The sequence below is a fragment of the Chaetodon trifascialis genome, chromosome 3 (assembly GCF_039877785.1).
Source record: "Chaetodon trifascialis isolate fChaTrf1 chromosome 3, fChaTrf1.hap1, whole genome shotgun sequence".
Lineage (NCBI taxonomy): Eukaryota > Metazoa > Chordata > Actinopteri > Chaetodontiformes > Chaetodontidae > Chaetodon > Chaetodon trifascialis.
In genome coordinates, this window is record NC_092058.1 from 10986271 (window position 1) to 11001956 (window position 15686).

General features: G+C 41.5%; 2 protein-coding genes across 2 annotated transcripts in view; both read left to right on the plus strand.

Moving 5' to 3' along the window:
• The window catches only part of kif5ab (kinesin family member 5A, b), a 63209-nt gene that overhangs the window by 22308 nt on the left and 25215 nt on the right, over positions 1 to 15686 (plus strand). The window contains exons 6-14 of the mRNA XM_070959489.1: positions 1107 to 1162; positions 2316 to 2403; positions 2630 to 2754; positions 4172 to 4276; positions 5657 to 5805; positions 7336 to 7484; positions 10425 to 10633; positions 11811 to 11879; positions 13056 to 13262. Of these exons, the coding sequence (XP_070815590.1) occupies positions 1107 to 1162; positions 2316 to 2403; positions 2630 to 2754; positions 4172 to 4276; positions 5657 to 5805; positions 7336 to 7484; positions 10425 to 10633; positions 11811 to 11879; positions 13056 to 13262 (1157 nt within the window). The remainder of the gene's footprint in view (positions 1 to 1106; positions 1163 to 2315; positions 2404 to 2629; positions 2755 to 4171; positions 4277 to 5656; positions 5806 to 7335; positions 7485 to 10424; positions 10634 to 11810; positions 11880 to 13055; positions 13263 to 15686) is intronic.
• prr13 (proline rich 13) overlaps positions 4461 to 15686 on the plus strand; it is a 147369-nt gene continuing 136143 nt past the window's right edge. The window contains exon 1 of the mRNA XM_070959507.1: positions 4461 to 4465. The gene's annotated coding sequence lies outside the window, so the exon portion shown is untranslated. The remainder of the gene's footprint in view (positions 4466 to 15686) is intronic.

Genomic DNA, 15686 nt, shown 5'->3' on the forward strand with positions numbered 1-15686 from the left:
GCTTCTTGCAGTAGACATTTGGACATTCAAACCCGTATAGCTAGGTGCATATGGATAAAATGCAACATTGTCATCCAGGGCATAATTTCCAGGGCATAAACCCCGCCAACCCCCCAGTTTACTAGAGTGCGGTGTAGCAGTGGTTTATTGGCTTTTTTGCCATCTTTTTACCTCTCAGGCTGCTTATGATCTGATCTGTCTTATTGATGGAGGGTGTTGAGACTGTGTCATGGTGATAATAACTAAGTGATGATAACAGCATAAAAACTCAAGATGTTTTTACTGATGAATTTAAAATGAAAAATTAAGCAACTGGGATGCCTTTACTCTTTTCTACTTCAGACACTAAAGTTTTGTGGTTTTTGCACATTATACACACAGCCGCAGCGCAACATTGTAGTTCATTGTCTTATCACAGAGATATATAACGGGTTTAAAGTGATGGAGAGGCCTGCACAAGGAGAGGTAGGCAGCATCCTTGTGATTACATCTTTAATCGAGCCAGAGACGATGGTGAAAGCCCCCATCTGTATGCAGGGGAGTTCACAGCGGCTGAGGAACATTTAAGCTATGAACAAAAAAACGAGTCAACAGCAAGCGAGATGAATCGAGGCAGTGCAGAGAACAACACCCTGTGGAGGAACTTCCACAGAGAAAAAGTGACTGTAGGGTGATAAAACACAAACACACACACGCATGCACAAGCACACAGTCTCCAAGGAAAAAACAGCCTCCGCAATCCGGTGAAATTTAATTATCATCGACAAGATAGGACTTTCAAATGTGAAGTGACTAACGCAGCAATCGGGGCCAATAAGTTTCTTTGCCAGAAATTAGTATTTTCTTCATTGACATTAGCAGAGGCATCTTTTTAACCTCTCTGTGACTTTAGCACAAACATTTCAGTTCCATTAAAAAATATTCATAGCTAGAGCCTCATGTATTCTGTGTCTGACTCACATGGAGGGAACATAGTTAATATGAATATATTTGTGCAGAGAGTAAAAAAAAAAAACATGCAGATGCTCATTTGCACGCACACACATGCATAGATAATGCTTTGGGTGACACAATGACCTCTCTTCTTATTTTCCCTCACACCCTAGTGACAAAAACCAACCTGTCAGTGCATGAAGACAAATACAGAGTTCCTTATGTGAAGGTGAGCCATCAGCAGTTTGACATGATTTGCTTTGATTTCTCTCCTTTTATTATGTAGATGTGGTTTCTGTTATAGTAGTATGTTAAAAGAATGGGAAATACGCTTGTTGGCTCTCTGGTGGAGTGTTAGAAGCCACACTCATATCTGTATTTTAAATGTGACCATGGCCAGCAGGCAATTAGCTTAGCTTAATGCCCACACTGGAAACAGGGTAAAAAAGCTAGCCTGGCTACATTAAAATCAGCCTGCCAGCCCCTGTAAAGATCATTAATTAGCACGCTATATCTTATTTGTTTAATCCATACAAAAACCAAAGTTACAAAACAACATTTCACCTCGTTACAGGATTATGTGCCAAGCTAACTTTCTGGTGCAACTTCCTGGAGGTGCAACTGTTCAGGGCCAAGAAATAGTCAGAGACACAGCCCTCTGCTGAATGCAGAATTGCTATTTGCATACTTTGGTTTTTGTATGGATTTAGCAAACAAGATATAATATGATGGGGCTACACGGTGGCGCAGCAGGTAGTGCACGTGCCTCACAGCAAGAAGGTTGCCGGTTCGGCTCCCGGGTCGGCCTTACTGTGTGAAGCTTGCATGTTCTTCCCGTGCATGCGTGGGTTCTCTCCGGGCACTCCGGCTTCCTCCCACAGACCAAAAACATGCTCATTAGGTTGATTGGTGACTCTAAATTGCCCCTAGGTGTGAGTGTGAGTGTGAATGGATGTGTGTATGTGCCCTGTGATCGGCTGGCGACCGGTCCAGGGTGTACCCAGCCTCTCACCAGTTGACAGCCGAGATAGGCTCCGGCCCCCCCCGCAACCCTGAAAGGGATAAGCGGCATAGAAAATGGATGGATGGATATAATATGATGGTAGGTGGGTTTTGGTATCGTTTAACAGAGGCAGGTTAGCTGTTTACCTATTTTCAGTCTTTCAGCTAAGCTAAGCTAACCAGCTCCTGGTTATAGCTTTGAGTGTCGCCAATCTTCCCAAAGAAAAATAAAATAAGCTGCCCCAAATGTGAAACATTAAAGGACACTGATTTAAGGTAAAGCAAATGGCAAATCTATCTATCTACGCACTCATACATTATAGATGTTTGTTTTCTTTACAGTATAAATGAATGTTTGCACATGCCTGTCTTTCACAAAGGGCTGCACGGAGCGCTTCGTCACAAGCCCCGAGGAAGTGATGGATGTGATAGATGAAGGGAAGGCCAACCGTCACGTTGCTGTCACCAGTGAGTCACTCTGTTGATCTTCGTAATGTTCGCGCTCACACTGTCAGACACTTCATGTCAGATTTCACTTCACGGTTTAAGTATAACAGTTTGAAGGTGCAAAGCAGAGAAATGCATGACGAGGCGCAAAGCTTAACAACTCCGCCTAAGAGAAATAATGAATTGACTGACGTTTCATAAAATGAGTCTGAATTAGAGTTCCTCCTGTCCTTACTTTGTTCTTTAGACATGAATGAGCACAGTTCACGGAGTCACAGCATCTTCTTGATAAACATCAAACAAGAAAATGTGGAGACAGAGCAGAAGCTAAGTGGGAAGCTGTACCTGGTCGACCTTGCCGGTAGTGAAAAGGTAGGACGAATGGGGTATTTTACTCTGCAAACATTGAAAATGCTACTAACTTTCAGCATTCACCATCTGCAGGATTGTGGATCACTGAGACCAGATGTCTTTTCTAAGAAACAGATAAACAATGCATTAAAGCCCTGAACTTCACTCCTAAAGCATTTTAAATTGCTCACTTTATGGCACTGCATTACATTTTTATTGAATTCTACATCATAAAGAATCTGTCTTAGAGGCAGAGGATTAATTCTCATTTTGATTCCTGAATTTTTCAGTTTAATGCCATAGTCACTGATGCAATATCAGGGGTGGTGTTTGCTCATTTTGAAGGATTCAGTTGGTCCCACTGATGGAGGCCAAAAAATCATTTTCTGAGAAATAATAAACTCACAGAAATTCTGTTTCTCGGTTCAGATAAGCCTGATAAAGGGTTTCAGCCAAGACAGAGGTCAAACTGAGGGGAGCCGCAAACAACTAATTGTTCCCCTGTTTCACGGCCTTTTAGGTGAAATCTGAATCAGCCGGCCCCATCACACCATCTATGAAGCAATTTATCTCCAGGACATAGGTCATACTCTGGAAAGCAGACAGAAAATACATTAACAACACGGCTGGCTCCTGGGTGTAGTCTGTTGTTTGTACTGTTTATGCCAAATATAGAATAGTGTGTGTTCAGAGTAGTAGAGGTCCATATGGTCTGGATAGATGCTCACAACCAGGGTTTAGCGAGTAAGTGCTGATGCTGCATCTGTTGTCTTGGTCCTCCCTGGGGATGAAGGAGGAAATGGTTAAACGGTTTTGCTCCAACAACTTCTTAGACGTGAATACGAAATATTATTCTCTGAACAGGAAGCTGGTGCACGCTCCACAGAAAGCTTGCTCAACTTGCGCTCCTCTATAATTAAGCTCCTCATTATCTTGCTGTAAATAATTGTATCCCATGACGACTGTGACACAGTACGGTGTGCCTTTCCCATTAAAGTAAAATGTCTTGCATAAACTGTCTGAAAAGCTGGTTGAGTTGAGTGTTTCCTGTCTGTTTTTGATCATGTCCAATACAACGTATGCTTCATTTTGCTGGTCTGTAGTTTCTGTATAATTTTCTTGGAAGTTTCCTTAAACAAATGCATTTTTGGTGCTCTTACCAGGGAAAATAGAGAAACATTTCTGAGACAGTTTTTGAGCTTACTTGGTTGTGTTTAGTTTAGAGGCAGTTGTTTATTTCCAGAAATAACAATTGCATGCTTGCCTGTATGCAATATATATCTGCAGGAACCTACTTATGAATTTACAGTCACAAATCATTTTGTTTGTAGGACGTTTAAAGAAACTAAAGAAATAAATAATGAAACATAAATGTTTTTTATGCTGATAACATATTTTCTGAGCTAATTCCTCCTATGTGTGTGTGTATCTGTGTCAGGTCAGTAAGACAGGTGCAGAGGGAGCAGTGCTGGATGAGGCCAAGAACATCAACAAGTCTCTGTCGGCCCTGGGGAACGTCATCTCAGCCTTGGCCGAGGGAACGGTACAGTGGAGGAAATCTCTGCAGCCTGCCTTATCATTGTGTATAGCAGCTGCCTAATGCTTTTCCTCTTAATTGTTTACCTGCTGCCAAAGCAATGTGTTTTACAAAATTGAGTCAAGGCTGCAGTGAATTATTTGAACGTATTCGATTAGAACAGCCTAAATGTCTTCAACGTCTTTGGTTTGTATCGTGTCCAAACAGTCACTCAAAGCCAAATCACAGAATACAATAGATCAGCCCAGTCTGTTTATCCTTTATTAATTAATTAATAATGCCCATAACCTTAACCCTACCTCAAAGGAATAGTTAGGCATTTTGGGAAATATGCTCAATTGGTTTCTTACTGAGTCTTAGATGAGAAGATCAACACTGCTCTCATATCTCTATGGTAAATGTTAAGCTATCACCAGCTGTCTTAGCTTAGCATAAAGACTGGAAGCAGGGGGATAACAGCTAGCCTGGCTCTGTCAGTAGGTGTGCACTGACACATAATCACCTGAAAAACAACATTTTTTTTTTCTTTTTCATTTGGTTTTGTATGAAGTTTGCTTTAAGTTGTGATGTGTTAATTCCTGATCTTTAGCGATACCATGCTAAGCTAAGCTAACTGGCTACTAGCAGTAGCTTAATATTTACATTACAGACATGAAAGTGGTATCAATCCTCTCATCTAACTCTGAGGAAGAAAGCAAATAAGTGGATTACCTGAAATATCAAACTTTTCCTTTCACAATTTCCTTTCTTTTTGCCATAACCACAGTCTTCTCCTATGTTAACCATCCCATAGTTGCCATGCAGAGATATTGTGTAAAGCAAGGATAGTGTTGTCACTGAATAAAAACTGGGGGTTTTGCTGATTGTCCAGCAGCTGGATTAGATGAGTGCTGCAGTGACATGCTAGCTAGTTCTCTGTCCGCTCATCTTTAATTCCCATTGCTACTATAGCCGCTAACTCATATCCATGTAAGTAACCAGGAAATTCAACCACTGGATCCATTCTCTATGCTCTATAGTCCTTCCAAGCCTCATCATCGTCGTTAAAACATTCACTATTATGATATAATTCTCAGGGAACTCCTCATAAAATGGAAAAGGCACACAGACTGTAAATGGCTCACAAATCTTTCATAATCGACTAGCATTCATTCTTTATTCATTGAGCAAGGACACAGTCTTTCTGAAGACATTTCAAAGGTTAAAAAGGTAATACTGTCAATGATGCAGCAGAAACCTCATCTTTCTTTGTTCTCCGCTGATGCTCACAGCACCAAATTTTTCATCTTTCAAAAGGAATGCAGGTGCATTGTGATCCCGATCTTTTAATGTTTTTCATGCCATCTTTGCTTCCCTTTCTTTCCTCCTCTCTTTATGTTTTTGCAGAAATCCCACGTGCCGTACCGTGACAGCAAAATGACTCGCATCTTACAGGATTCGCTGGGCGGGAACTGTCGCACCACCATGTTCATCTGTTGCTCTCCCTCCAGCTACAATGATGTCGAGACCAAATCCACCTTGATGTTTGGCCAACGGTAACTGGCTTCCATGCTAAGCAGCCAGGGGCTGCTGCACCGTGCAGCGCAACACACATTTCTGTCTCGCTCAGCTGCAGCTGTTAGGATGTTTTTCTGCTGAAATCTGCTCAACTCAGATATGCTGTTCACATATTACTGCCTCCAACTTTGCTTTTGACGGCCAGCACCCTGCTTTGGAGGCAAGGTCTGTGTTGCAATTTGTTTTCTGATCGTGCCGGGATTGCCTAAAGAGCATCTTTTCTAATCTTAAGCGTAAGCTGGACTCATAGAAGCTGTGGTTTGGTTTGCTTGCCAGCTTTCCACTCCTATTGCTCACTGTCAACTCAAAGAAACCCACAGATGCAAAGAAAGATCCCCAAAAAGCCTCCTTATGCCTCCCAAGCCTTTTTCCCCCACCAATGAATTCCTTGAATAGAGACTGACACGAGAGTTGGCTGAAATAAATAATGTATGACCGAGCAAAGGGAGTGACAGAATCCACAGCAGACATTATAATTTTACTGAGCAGAAAATTTTGTCTCTTATCTCCCTCAGTCAGCCACAGCAGCTGTTGAAAACCACAATTAATCTCTTTCTTAGCATCAATATTACACCAAAAATACATGACATGATATTAAACAAATTTCTGTCACTCTTTATTTGGATATTTTCAGCATTATCAAATCAAGTGACTGTATTGTTTCAGAAAAATGCCCACAAATGCACAGACTTGAGGGGAAGCCCTGTCATTAAGAGCAGGGTACTGAATACAGTGTCTCGGTTAGGGTTTATTTTAGTTGTTTTATTGCTATTAGAAATACAGATTTTGTGGTTGGATGGTTTGGGTACATACTGGGAACTAATATGTATATAACATGTAATAGGTGCAGCAGATGAACTAGCCACTACCATTTTGTTCAACATTAACTTTATTGCCACCTGATGTTTGATCATCTGCACTATCCAAACAAAGTGTTATCTCTATTCAGATGTGATGGGACAGCTTTAGATAGGGCTACTTGTATTGCTAATATCAGGGGCTAGATGAATAATCACGACAGTGTTATCCCACTGGACTGTAAAATTAAGTGATAGCCACTGATGTAAAATTCACAGCGGAGCTGAGTGCTGCAGCTGTAGCATCATAAATGTTTCAACTCTGTGACGCCACTTATTTGCGTCATAATTGAGGAATAATTTATAGCCACATACAGTGCTCTGTCCTCGTATGAATCGTGTGATTGCTATGTTTGATGTGAAGGTGTTGTGAGAGCGTTTTGAATCCTTGCCTCCGTGTACCTCCTTCTCTCTACATGCACCATCAAACACAGTTGGCAGAAACCCAATTTGCATAGCAATTAATGAGATGCAAGCCCATTTTCATTGAGCAGCCAGGGCTGAAATACCCTTGTTGACAGTTTCTCTATTTTCTGCCGGTCTCTCACACTTCCTTTCTCTTCCGCTCTTCTGTATCTTTTCCTCTCACTCTCACACCGGTTCCTCCCCTTTCTCTTTCTTTCTGCTCTGTCCCTGCTTCACTGCAATTAGAGCCAAGACCATCAGAAATACTGTGTCGGTGAACCTGGAGCTCACAGCGGAGCAGTGGAAGAAGAAGTATGAGAAAGAAAAGGAGAAGAACAGGTCACTGAAGGAGAGTGTTCAAAGACTGGAGGCTGAGCTGAACTGCTGGAGGAACGGTAATACTTGCACTGTTATCACACTGGCAGCTCAAAAAAACACAGAATGTCTAAGTCAAACTGTGGAAATTGTTGCCCAGGCTTTCTGACATTATCAGAAATAAGTTTGTATTTTTAGCCTCAACAAGCGGTGTTGTGGCAGGCTCACGACTTTGGTCCAGACTGAAATATCTCAACCACTACTGGATGGATTGCCGTGACATTTTGGACAGACATTCATGGTCTCCAGAGGATGAATCATCATGACTTTGATGCTCCTCTGGCCTTTCATCTAACACCACCATTCGCTTAACAGTTACAGTTTTGAGGGACATATAATTAATTTGACCAATACATCGATTTAGGGCCAAATATCTGCAAAACCAATAACACTGCAACTCCCATCGTCCTCACCTGTATTTTGTGCTGATTGCTAATTAGCAACTGTTAGCATGCTAACATGCTGCACTAAAACAGTGAACATGCTAATATCATAGCTACTAAGCATTGACATGTTAGCGATGTCACCATGAACATGTTAGCGTGCTGAGTTAGCATTTAGCTGCATACAGCCTCACAGAGCTGCTAGCACAGCTGTAGATTGTTAAATCACTGTAGGCCTAACATGTATGATACAAAATGAATGAAACTTTTTTAGGAAAATTATTTTAAACTGGGACACTAAGTCACTTTTTTTCCTCCTACTCTCCAGTAAAAAATGAGAATTGGGGTATTTGCAAGTAAAGAGCTTGAGCTGGAGAGTGCTTAGAGTCAAGTCCAGTGAACATAGCCTCCACGTAGTCCCCCATAGAAAAACCTCTTCACTATATCTCCTTGTTCCAGTCCCTTTTCATGCATGAAATAGTACCTACTTACAGGAATGAAAATTTTACCATCCTGCTAGCCTGCAGGCATTATTTTTCAGTCTGCGCACGTGCGGGTTTAACCTCATTTGATATCATCTGAATACATGCCAGTGGTGATGAGGAAAGAGAGCAGCTGATCAGACTTGCTGGACCGGTGCCAAAAACACTTAAAAATCTCTTTTTGGCTGTTTCTGTTTCATATTATTCAGACTGTTACACTTTGTTTAATTTGATTCCCCTCATATTGTGCTGAAGGCAAGAATCACTGCAGGCTTTATCTTTTATGACTCCTTTATGTATTATTAATCATCACAGCAACAATAGCTAATCACATACACAGAAAAGTCATATCTTACACTGATCCTCTTCCATGTTAGCGCACACACACACACACACACACACACACACACACACACACACACACACACACACACACACACACTCACACTTCTAAGCATCCTCTCCCCTGGACTGTAGGTCAATTCAAATGTCAGAGCTCTCAATAGTAGTGATCGGTTGACATTCAAGCCGTGTAATGAATCCTGTCCGATGTTTTTCTTGAAGATTATTCCCTCACTGCTTGACCTGAAATTTAAAAACGCTGTAACGCATCTTTATTGAACTGCTATCAGTGAAAATGATTGCTTTTATTGCTTCATTCGCCTCAGTTACTCTTGTTCTCCTTCACACACCCATCCACTCACTCATACACAATCTCTCCCTCCACTCTCTTCCTGTGTCTCTCTCACAATTTAGTACTTTTAATTTCCTAATGGATCATTTTGACAACATCGTTGCCCCCATTGCCACCTCACTGCCCTGTATATTGTTGCCCACTTCAGGCCAGGAACTCCCTGGGACAAATGCTGTTGACCTCCATCTTGTATCACATTATCCGGCTCTTTAGTCAAGGATGGCTCAAAGACAAGAACAGCTGTCTCTTCCAGTAAATTCCACCCCATCACCTCTACAGTCTCGAGCGGGGATCTCCTATAGTGTGTCACTACGTGTTTTCAGGTTTCAGGCCTTTAAGCAGGCAACTGTTGTTATTAGCACACCTTCAGCTGGACAAGAAGACCTTATCGGTGTCAGCTACAGTAGGTGTATTGTCTCCACTATGGATTACTTTGAACTCATCTTAAAGAGGCAAAGCAGTCAATTGATCTGGATTGATCCTCTTCTTCCCAGCTGCTTTGAATCAATCAAATCAGTGCAGTGAAATGCTGGAGTCACACAAAAAGCAGTGGAAGAAGGCCTCCCAAATGATTCAGTAAAAACACACAGAAAAAAAGGAGGGGGAGCGGGTGAATGCAGACAAATTAGAAAATTTAATATACCAAATAAATGTGCACAAATGCACAACTTAATCACACTACAAACCAGGAAAAGGGCAGCATCAAGAGCTTTATGCTGCTGTGTCTTAAAAATTAGGGACGTATATACAGTGTATATATGTGTATACAGACAAAACTGCAAATACAATAGAAACTAAACCAATTAGGAATAATGTTAACTGCTCATGTGTTAAATGTGTCAGTGTCAGAGGATCTTACTCTTGGGAGCATCCCACCTTTATATTGTATGTATTGTTTGTGCTATTTTATCGCATCTCCTCCTGCTTTTGTCCCGTACCGAGGGACACATCATCATAAACCTCTTGATGCTGCCAGAGGAAGAGCATGTAGCCAGAGACACATTACCAGAGTAGCAGTTGGTCTTAGCCTTTTTCTGTGTTCTTTGTGGCACTGAGTGCCTGTACTTGAGCACAATTAGCATAGAGAGTATGTTCCCTTTCTCCATTCGACAGCCTTTTTCTTTGTGAAATACTGGAGCCAAAGCGAAACGCAAGACACCTGACATCTTAATGATATATAGGTCTGGTAATTCGTACTGCTGTTAGGTCTGAGTCCATAGAAGTGAAGCTCATTTACAGCACAGAGGTATATGAAACCTGAGATTTGAATGTATCCATGAGTAAGGATGGGACATACCCTGAAGATTAACTCACTAATCCCTTTTTTTACGCTTTAATCCATAGTGGAGGATTTTCCAGAGATAAGAGCAACACCAAAAATCTAATATTTGCTCCCTTTAGGTGAAGATGTTGTTGGGTTAGAGCATCTGAGTCCAGGATCAGAGGACGTCCCCCTGGTGCCTCCCGAATCCGAGGAGCCACTCCTCGACATCTGCAGCCCCTGCAGCCCTTGCTCAGTTGCCTCCTCCATTGTGGTTCACATCTCCGAGGAGGAGCGGCAGAAGTATGAGGAGGAGATCCGCAAGCTTTACAAACAGCTGGATGATAAGGTGAAGAATGGATGCCGCATGAGGCCTGTTTGTGTGCATTAATGTAGAGCCGTGTACACACGATGGAGGAAATTTTTGTAAGGGTATGCACACGCGAATATGAAGAACATATCACACATGTATTATTCATGTTAATGAATTCAAGATCAGGCACAAAGTAGTCACTAATGTATCAACTATTAGGAGTAGATGCCATGGGGGAAACCATGTTCTACATCGAAAACCATGAAAGCTCTCATTTATTTAACATATGATCTATGCTCGTGTATGCTGTGCTCCACACTGCTGTGTAATCTCATTGCTTTTTTCAACAGATATCCCTTTAAATTTGCAGAGCCAGTTGTGTGTCAGTGCAGTAACACAGTTTGTATTCCCTTTACAATTCATACCAGAAAGCACATAGCATAAAACCCTTTTGACATTTTCACACATGCGGGCATATGCAGGTGTGTAGTCACTCATACTGTACAGGGCAGTCCGTGGGGATGCATACATTTACTCAGTGGTATAGTAGACCTGTAGTATTAATACACACGATACATGTGTGGCATTGAGAGGACTTGCTTTTTCCATTGTATGCACGATCAGTTGACCATAGACCATCAAATAACTGCTGTCTAAGCAGTAATTGATCATACCCTTATTGATGCACTGTGCTTTTCTTTACTGTTATACTGCATTCTTGTTTTGTGATGGATGGATGGACAAATTCACCATTAATTAGTTGCTTATTAGCATGCATATTAGTAGCATATTGGCTGTTTATTAGTCATTATAAAGCACTGTTTTAATACATTGTTCTGGGGGTTAGGGTTATTAAGATCGTAATTCATATACAACAGCTTCCTTCAATAAGCAGTAAGTAGGAGGCTGTTGAGGGTAAACTTGTTTAATGGTGTAGTAGTTGTAGATGAGTAGCGCAGAGGAACTAATATATACTTTATAATGACTAATAAAGAGCCAGTATGCTACTAATATGCATGCTAATAAGAAATTAGTAGTGAATATGACCTGAAAGTCAAAGTGTTGCAATGTTTTTGTCTCAAATAGTTTTGAAACTGCAGCATATCTCTCATGTGTGCACCAGTGTGCAAAGTATTGTTACAGCACCATTGCCTGTAATACATAACACTGTAAATAAACTGTTTCTATTCTATGTGTCTCTTTGTCACTGAAGGATGATGAGATCAACCACCAGAGCCAGATGGTTGAGAAACTGAAGGAGCAGATGCTCGACCAGGAGGAGGTAAAAGACCTCTGTTTTACATCCTTTCATCCGTTTGGTTAAACGGCCCGCAGTCGGCTGCAGCACGGCGGCATTCAGAACCCACACTTTGAATAGAACTCAGCCATGAGAAGTTTATTATCTTGCCCTTGAGATGAATGAGGGGAAAAACACTTTTCAGGTGCCAGAAAGCACTTGAAGAACACAAAGCATTGTTGTTATTGATCACAAGTGTATTTGCATGTCGACGGCAGTTTAAAATATAGTGAGTTTCAGAGGACGCTTAAACACAAATGATTGGAGGGACAGATCAATACAAAGATTGATGAAGGATTGAAGCATGTAGGCTGACATTGAAACATTGCGGCTCATAAACAGACAAAGAAATGCGCGCAATTGATCTGATATGTGATTTAATGTGCTGTGGATGAGCATCGCTGGACTATCTTTGTGAATTTGGAGACCCGTTTCTCACACAGATCTATAGTTACCAGGTCTGTCTGTCTGTATATACTGCTCGTGGGAAGCACAGCAATCAAAAGACTCCATTAAAAGGTAATTAAGAAGAGTATTTACAGTAAGTATTCATTACGGTAGCTGAACCAGTGGGCCAAACGGCCTGCACACGGCTTTGGCATGTCGTACGCTGCCAATTCAAAGACTCCATATTTGATAAATTAGTTCATTCATATCCCAGAATGCTTAGATTACTACCCAACCTTGGCGGGTGTACAGTAACACGACATCCATTTAGCCAAACATGATGCGTATGCTACAGTACAAACACACAGGCACCCTGGGTAGAGCTACATCTACATTTAATGACATCCATTCAATAAAATGACTCACGGTGGGCCGCAGCAGTGCACATGCAAACAACCACCACGGTGGCAGAAAAATACCAGCTCTTCTGGTGCCAAGTGATAATCTAACATGAATATTTAAAATGTGTTTCATCTGCTAAACTACTCCTGTATTGTGTAATAGGGTTGGTAGACATGCTTATCTGTTACTAGCAAAGGAAAAAGATAAACCCCACAATTATGTTTTATTAAAACAACGCAGCTCTGCCTCGTGAATAACGAAGAAGCTGCTTGTTGTACTCAATGATCCAAGACACTTCGTTTTCTCTGTTCTCTGTTTTTACACCAAATCTTTACAGTTCATTTTCAGCTGTTACATCTCTGTGTCCCTCAGCTTCTGGCATCATCCAGGGGTGATAGTGAGAAGGTGCAGTCGGAGCTCGGCAGGCTGCAGACAGAGAATGAATCTGCTAAGGCCGAGGTAAATGAAGTCCTTCAGGCCCTGGAGGAGCTGGCAGTCAACTACGACCAGAAGAGCCTGGAGGTGGAGGAGAAGAGCGTGCAGAACAAGCTGCTGGCTGAAGAGCTTGCAAAGAAAATGGTGGGTTTGGCTTCCCGGAGGCTCATTTTCAAGCCGCAAAGGCGAATATTTATTGCAGCAAGGGGGCCAAGAGGGAAAAAGAGAGAATGATGAAGAGGAGAAGAAAAACAAAGAGGCAGCAACAGAGAGGGATTTTACATGACTATCCTCGCAGTAGCAGAAACTGGTGAAGGCATGGACTGAGGTGCGCTATGCAGCACTAGAAAGCACATTTGCGGAAAAGAGAGAGAGAAAATGAGCATTTAGGTGTAAAATAATCTATCCATCTATCCATTTATATCCTTGTCTTTCAAGAATATGTAGAACGACTGGTTCAAAATGCAATTAGAGAGATAATGAGTAGAGCCGCGTGGAGGAAAAGATAAAAGAGAAAATTCAGATAAATTGTGTGGCTGAGAACAGATCCATGTAAGAAAAAGTATTAGGAAAGTCTAAATATAATGGAGGGAAAGTGGGAGAAGAGGGGGTATAAGCCTAACCCTGTTTTATTCTCCATAATCACTGTAGACAGTAATCAAGAACTTGACATAAAACATCAGAAATATTGTTCAAATTAGAGCCAGCAGTGGTTTCTTCGCCTCGACCATTGAATTCAGTCATGGCTGCTTATTTCGCACAAAGACCTCAAGTAAACACCAAGAAACGTTAAAAGCTGCAGCTACCAAGAGAGCACAGGTCTGACTGGTTTTGATTGAGGTCAGTTTTTGAAGTAATTTCATAAATGCACTTCAGAGGCTGGTCACTCAATGGCTTGTCTGAGGTTGTTGTCAAAGTCTGAATCATAATTCATTCAATCTGTCACAGTTTATCTGCAAAGCCTGCAAACTGTAGTCATTAATGATATTCTGCTTTTATTAAAAATGCTCCTTTCAGTGAGTGTGTACAGCTCCGTTCATCGTCAGACGCATTCATGTCAGCTTTTGAAGAGGCTTTTGAAAAGTAGTAAGAACTGCATTTTCGATTAGTGATGGTCTGATGATGTTTTATTTTTGAGTGAGAGCTTAAATGCTCTGAAAACTCTCTTTTTGTCCATCAGCTCCTGAGTCTGTGTGTTGGGATCCTACATGAGCGTATTATTTTCTGCAGTTTTGGTTTCTGTACTGTATTTATTCAGTTTTACCCTCCAGTTCGAAATGGGCGGGGCTCAGATGGAAAAAGTGATGTCATTTACTTCTGTGCACCAATCAGAGTTTAACAACATTTGAATTGAATTGAATTGAATTGAATTGAATTGAATTGAATTGAATTGAATTGAATTGAATTGAATTGAATTGAATTGTCACCGTCAATTAAACTGCATCAACACAGTCCTGATGAAGCAGATTAGCTGTATTTTAACTGAACTTTAATTGCTGCTTACTTAGTCTCAAATATTTAACGTTACAGGGAAATCCTGAAAATTTGAGGGCAAGATTTTCAGGGCCTTTAAAATATGGGATGAGTTCATCAGTGAAGCCAACTTGCAGTATGTATTGATGATCTGAAGAGTTTGCATGTGACTGGATCTTTGTGCACAGGAAATTACTTTTGAAAAAGTCAAATAGAGATAACAGAAAGACCATTTGCAGAGCTGGTCAGTCCTTAATAAAGTTATTGTGACTGGCTCGGTGGACAGTGAGGACGATTACTCACCTTCTTAAAACCTCTTCAATATTTCACACACAGCTTTACAATCTGCCACAGTGCCCTCTCCTCCCTCTCCGTCTTTCTCAGGAGCTGGCCCAGAAATTGATGAAATGATTTGACAATATAACTACTCACTGCGCAGTTTAGTCAGCTAAAGCCAGCTGAAGCCTCCGTCTTTTCCTCAATCATCTCACTTAGCTCAGCTTCTCTGTGTCCTCTTTAGTCTGTCCTGCCCCGACCTCTCACCTCACACATTATTCTCAGGGACGCCGCTGGGCAGTCTGACAAGATGGGAAGCTAAATACATACACGAAACCATCCAGTGACTTACAAAATTCGAATGATTCCAGCTTTTCCAGCTTCATCCCCCCGACTCTTTATTAGCGATTCTCCACCTGCTGCATCCCAGCTGTTCTGCTGATTGCTGCTTTTTGTATTTTTCCATATCTGCAGTAGAAATGGGGCAGAATTGACTGAGAAAGATGGTGCAATGGAGTACATTCATCACTGTCTTCACCTCACCGTCTTCTCAGCTGTCTTGATCGCTGCTTTCACTGGAAACCCCTCTCTTCTTCTGCAGGAGGCCAAGCCATCGCTCACTGTCGCTGACACTCATCTGCCCCTTTAAACACCTTCTTTCTTCCGCCCGTCCACTCAAGCCCCCTTTCTATCATTATGATGAACTCCATTCATCATTCAACAGACCATCTCTTCTCTTCATAAATCTAAACTTAACATTTTTCATTAACCTCCATTCTCCTGTTCTTTTTACTTATTCATAAATGGATCGATTTCAGT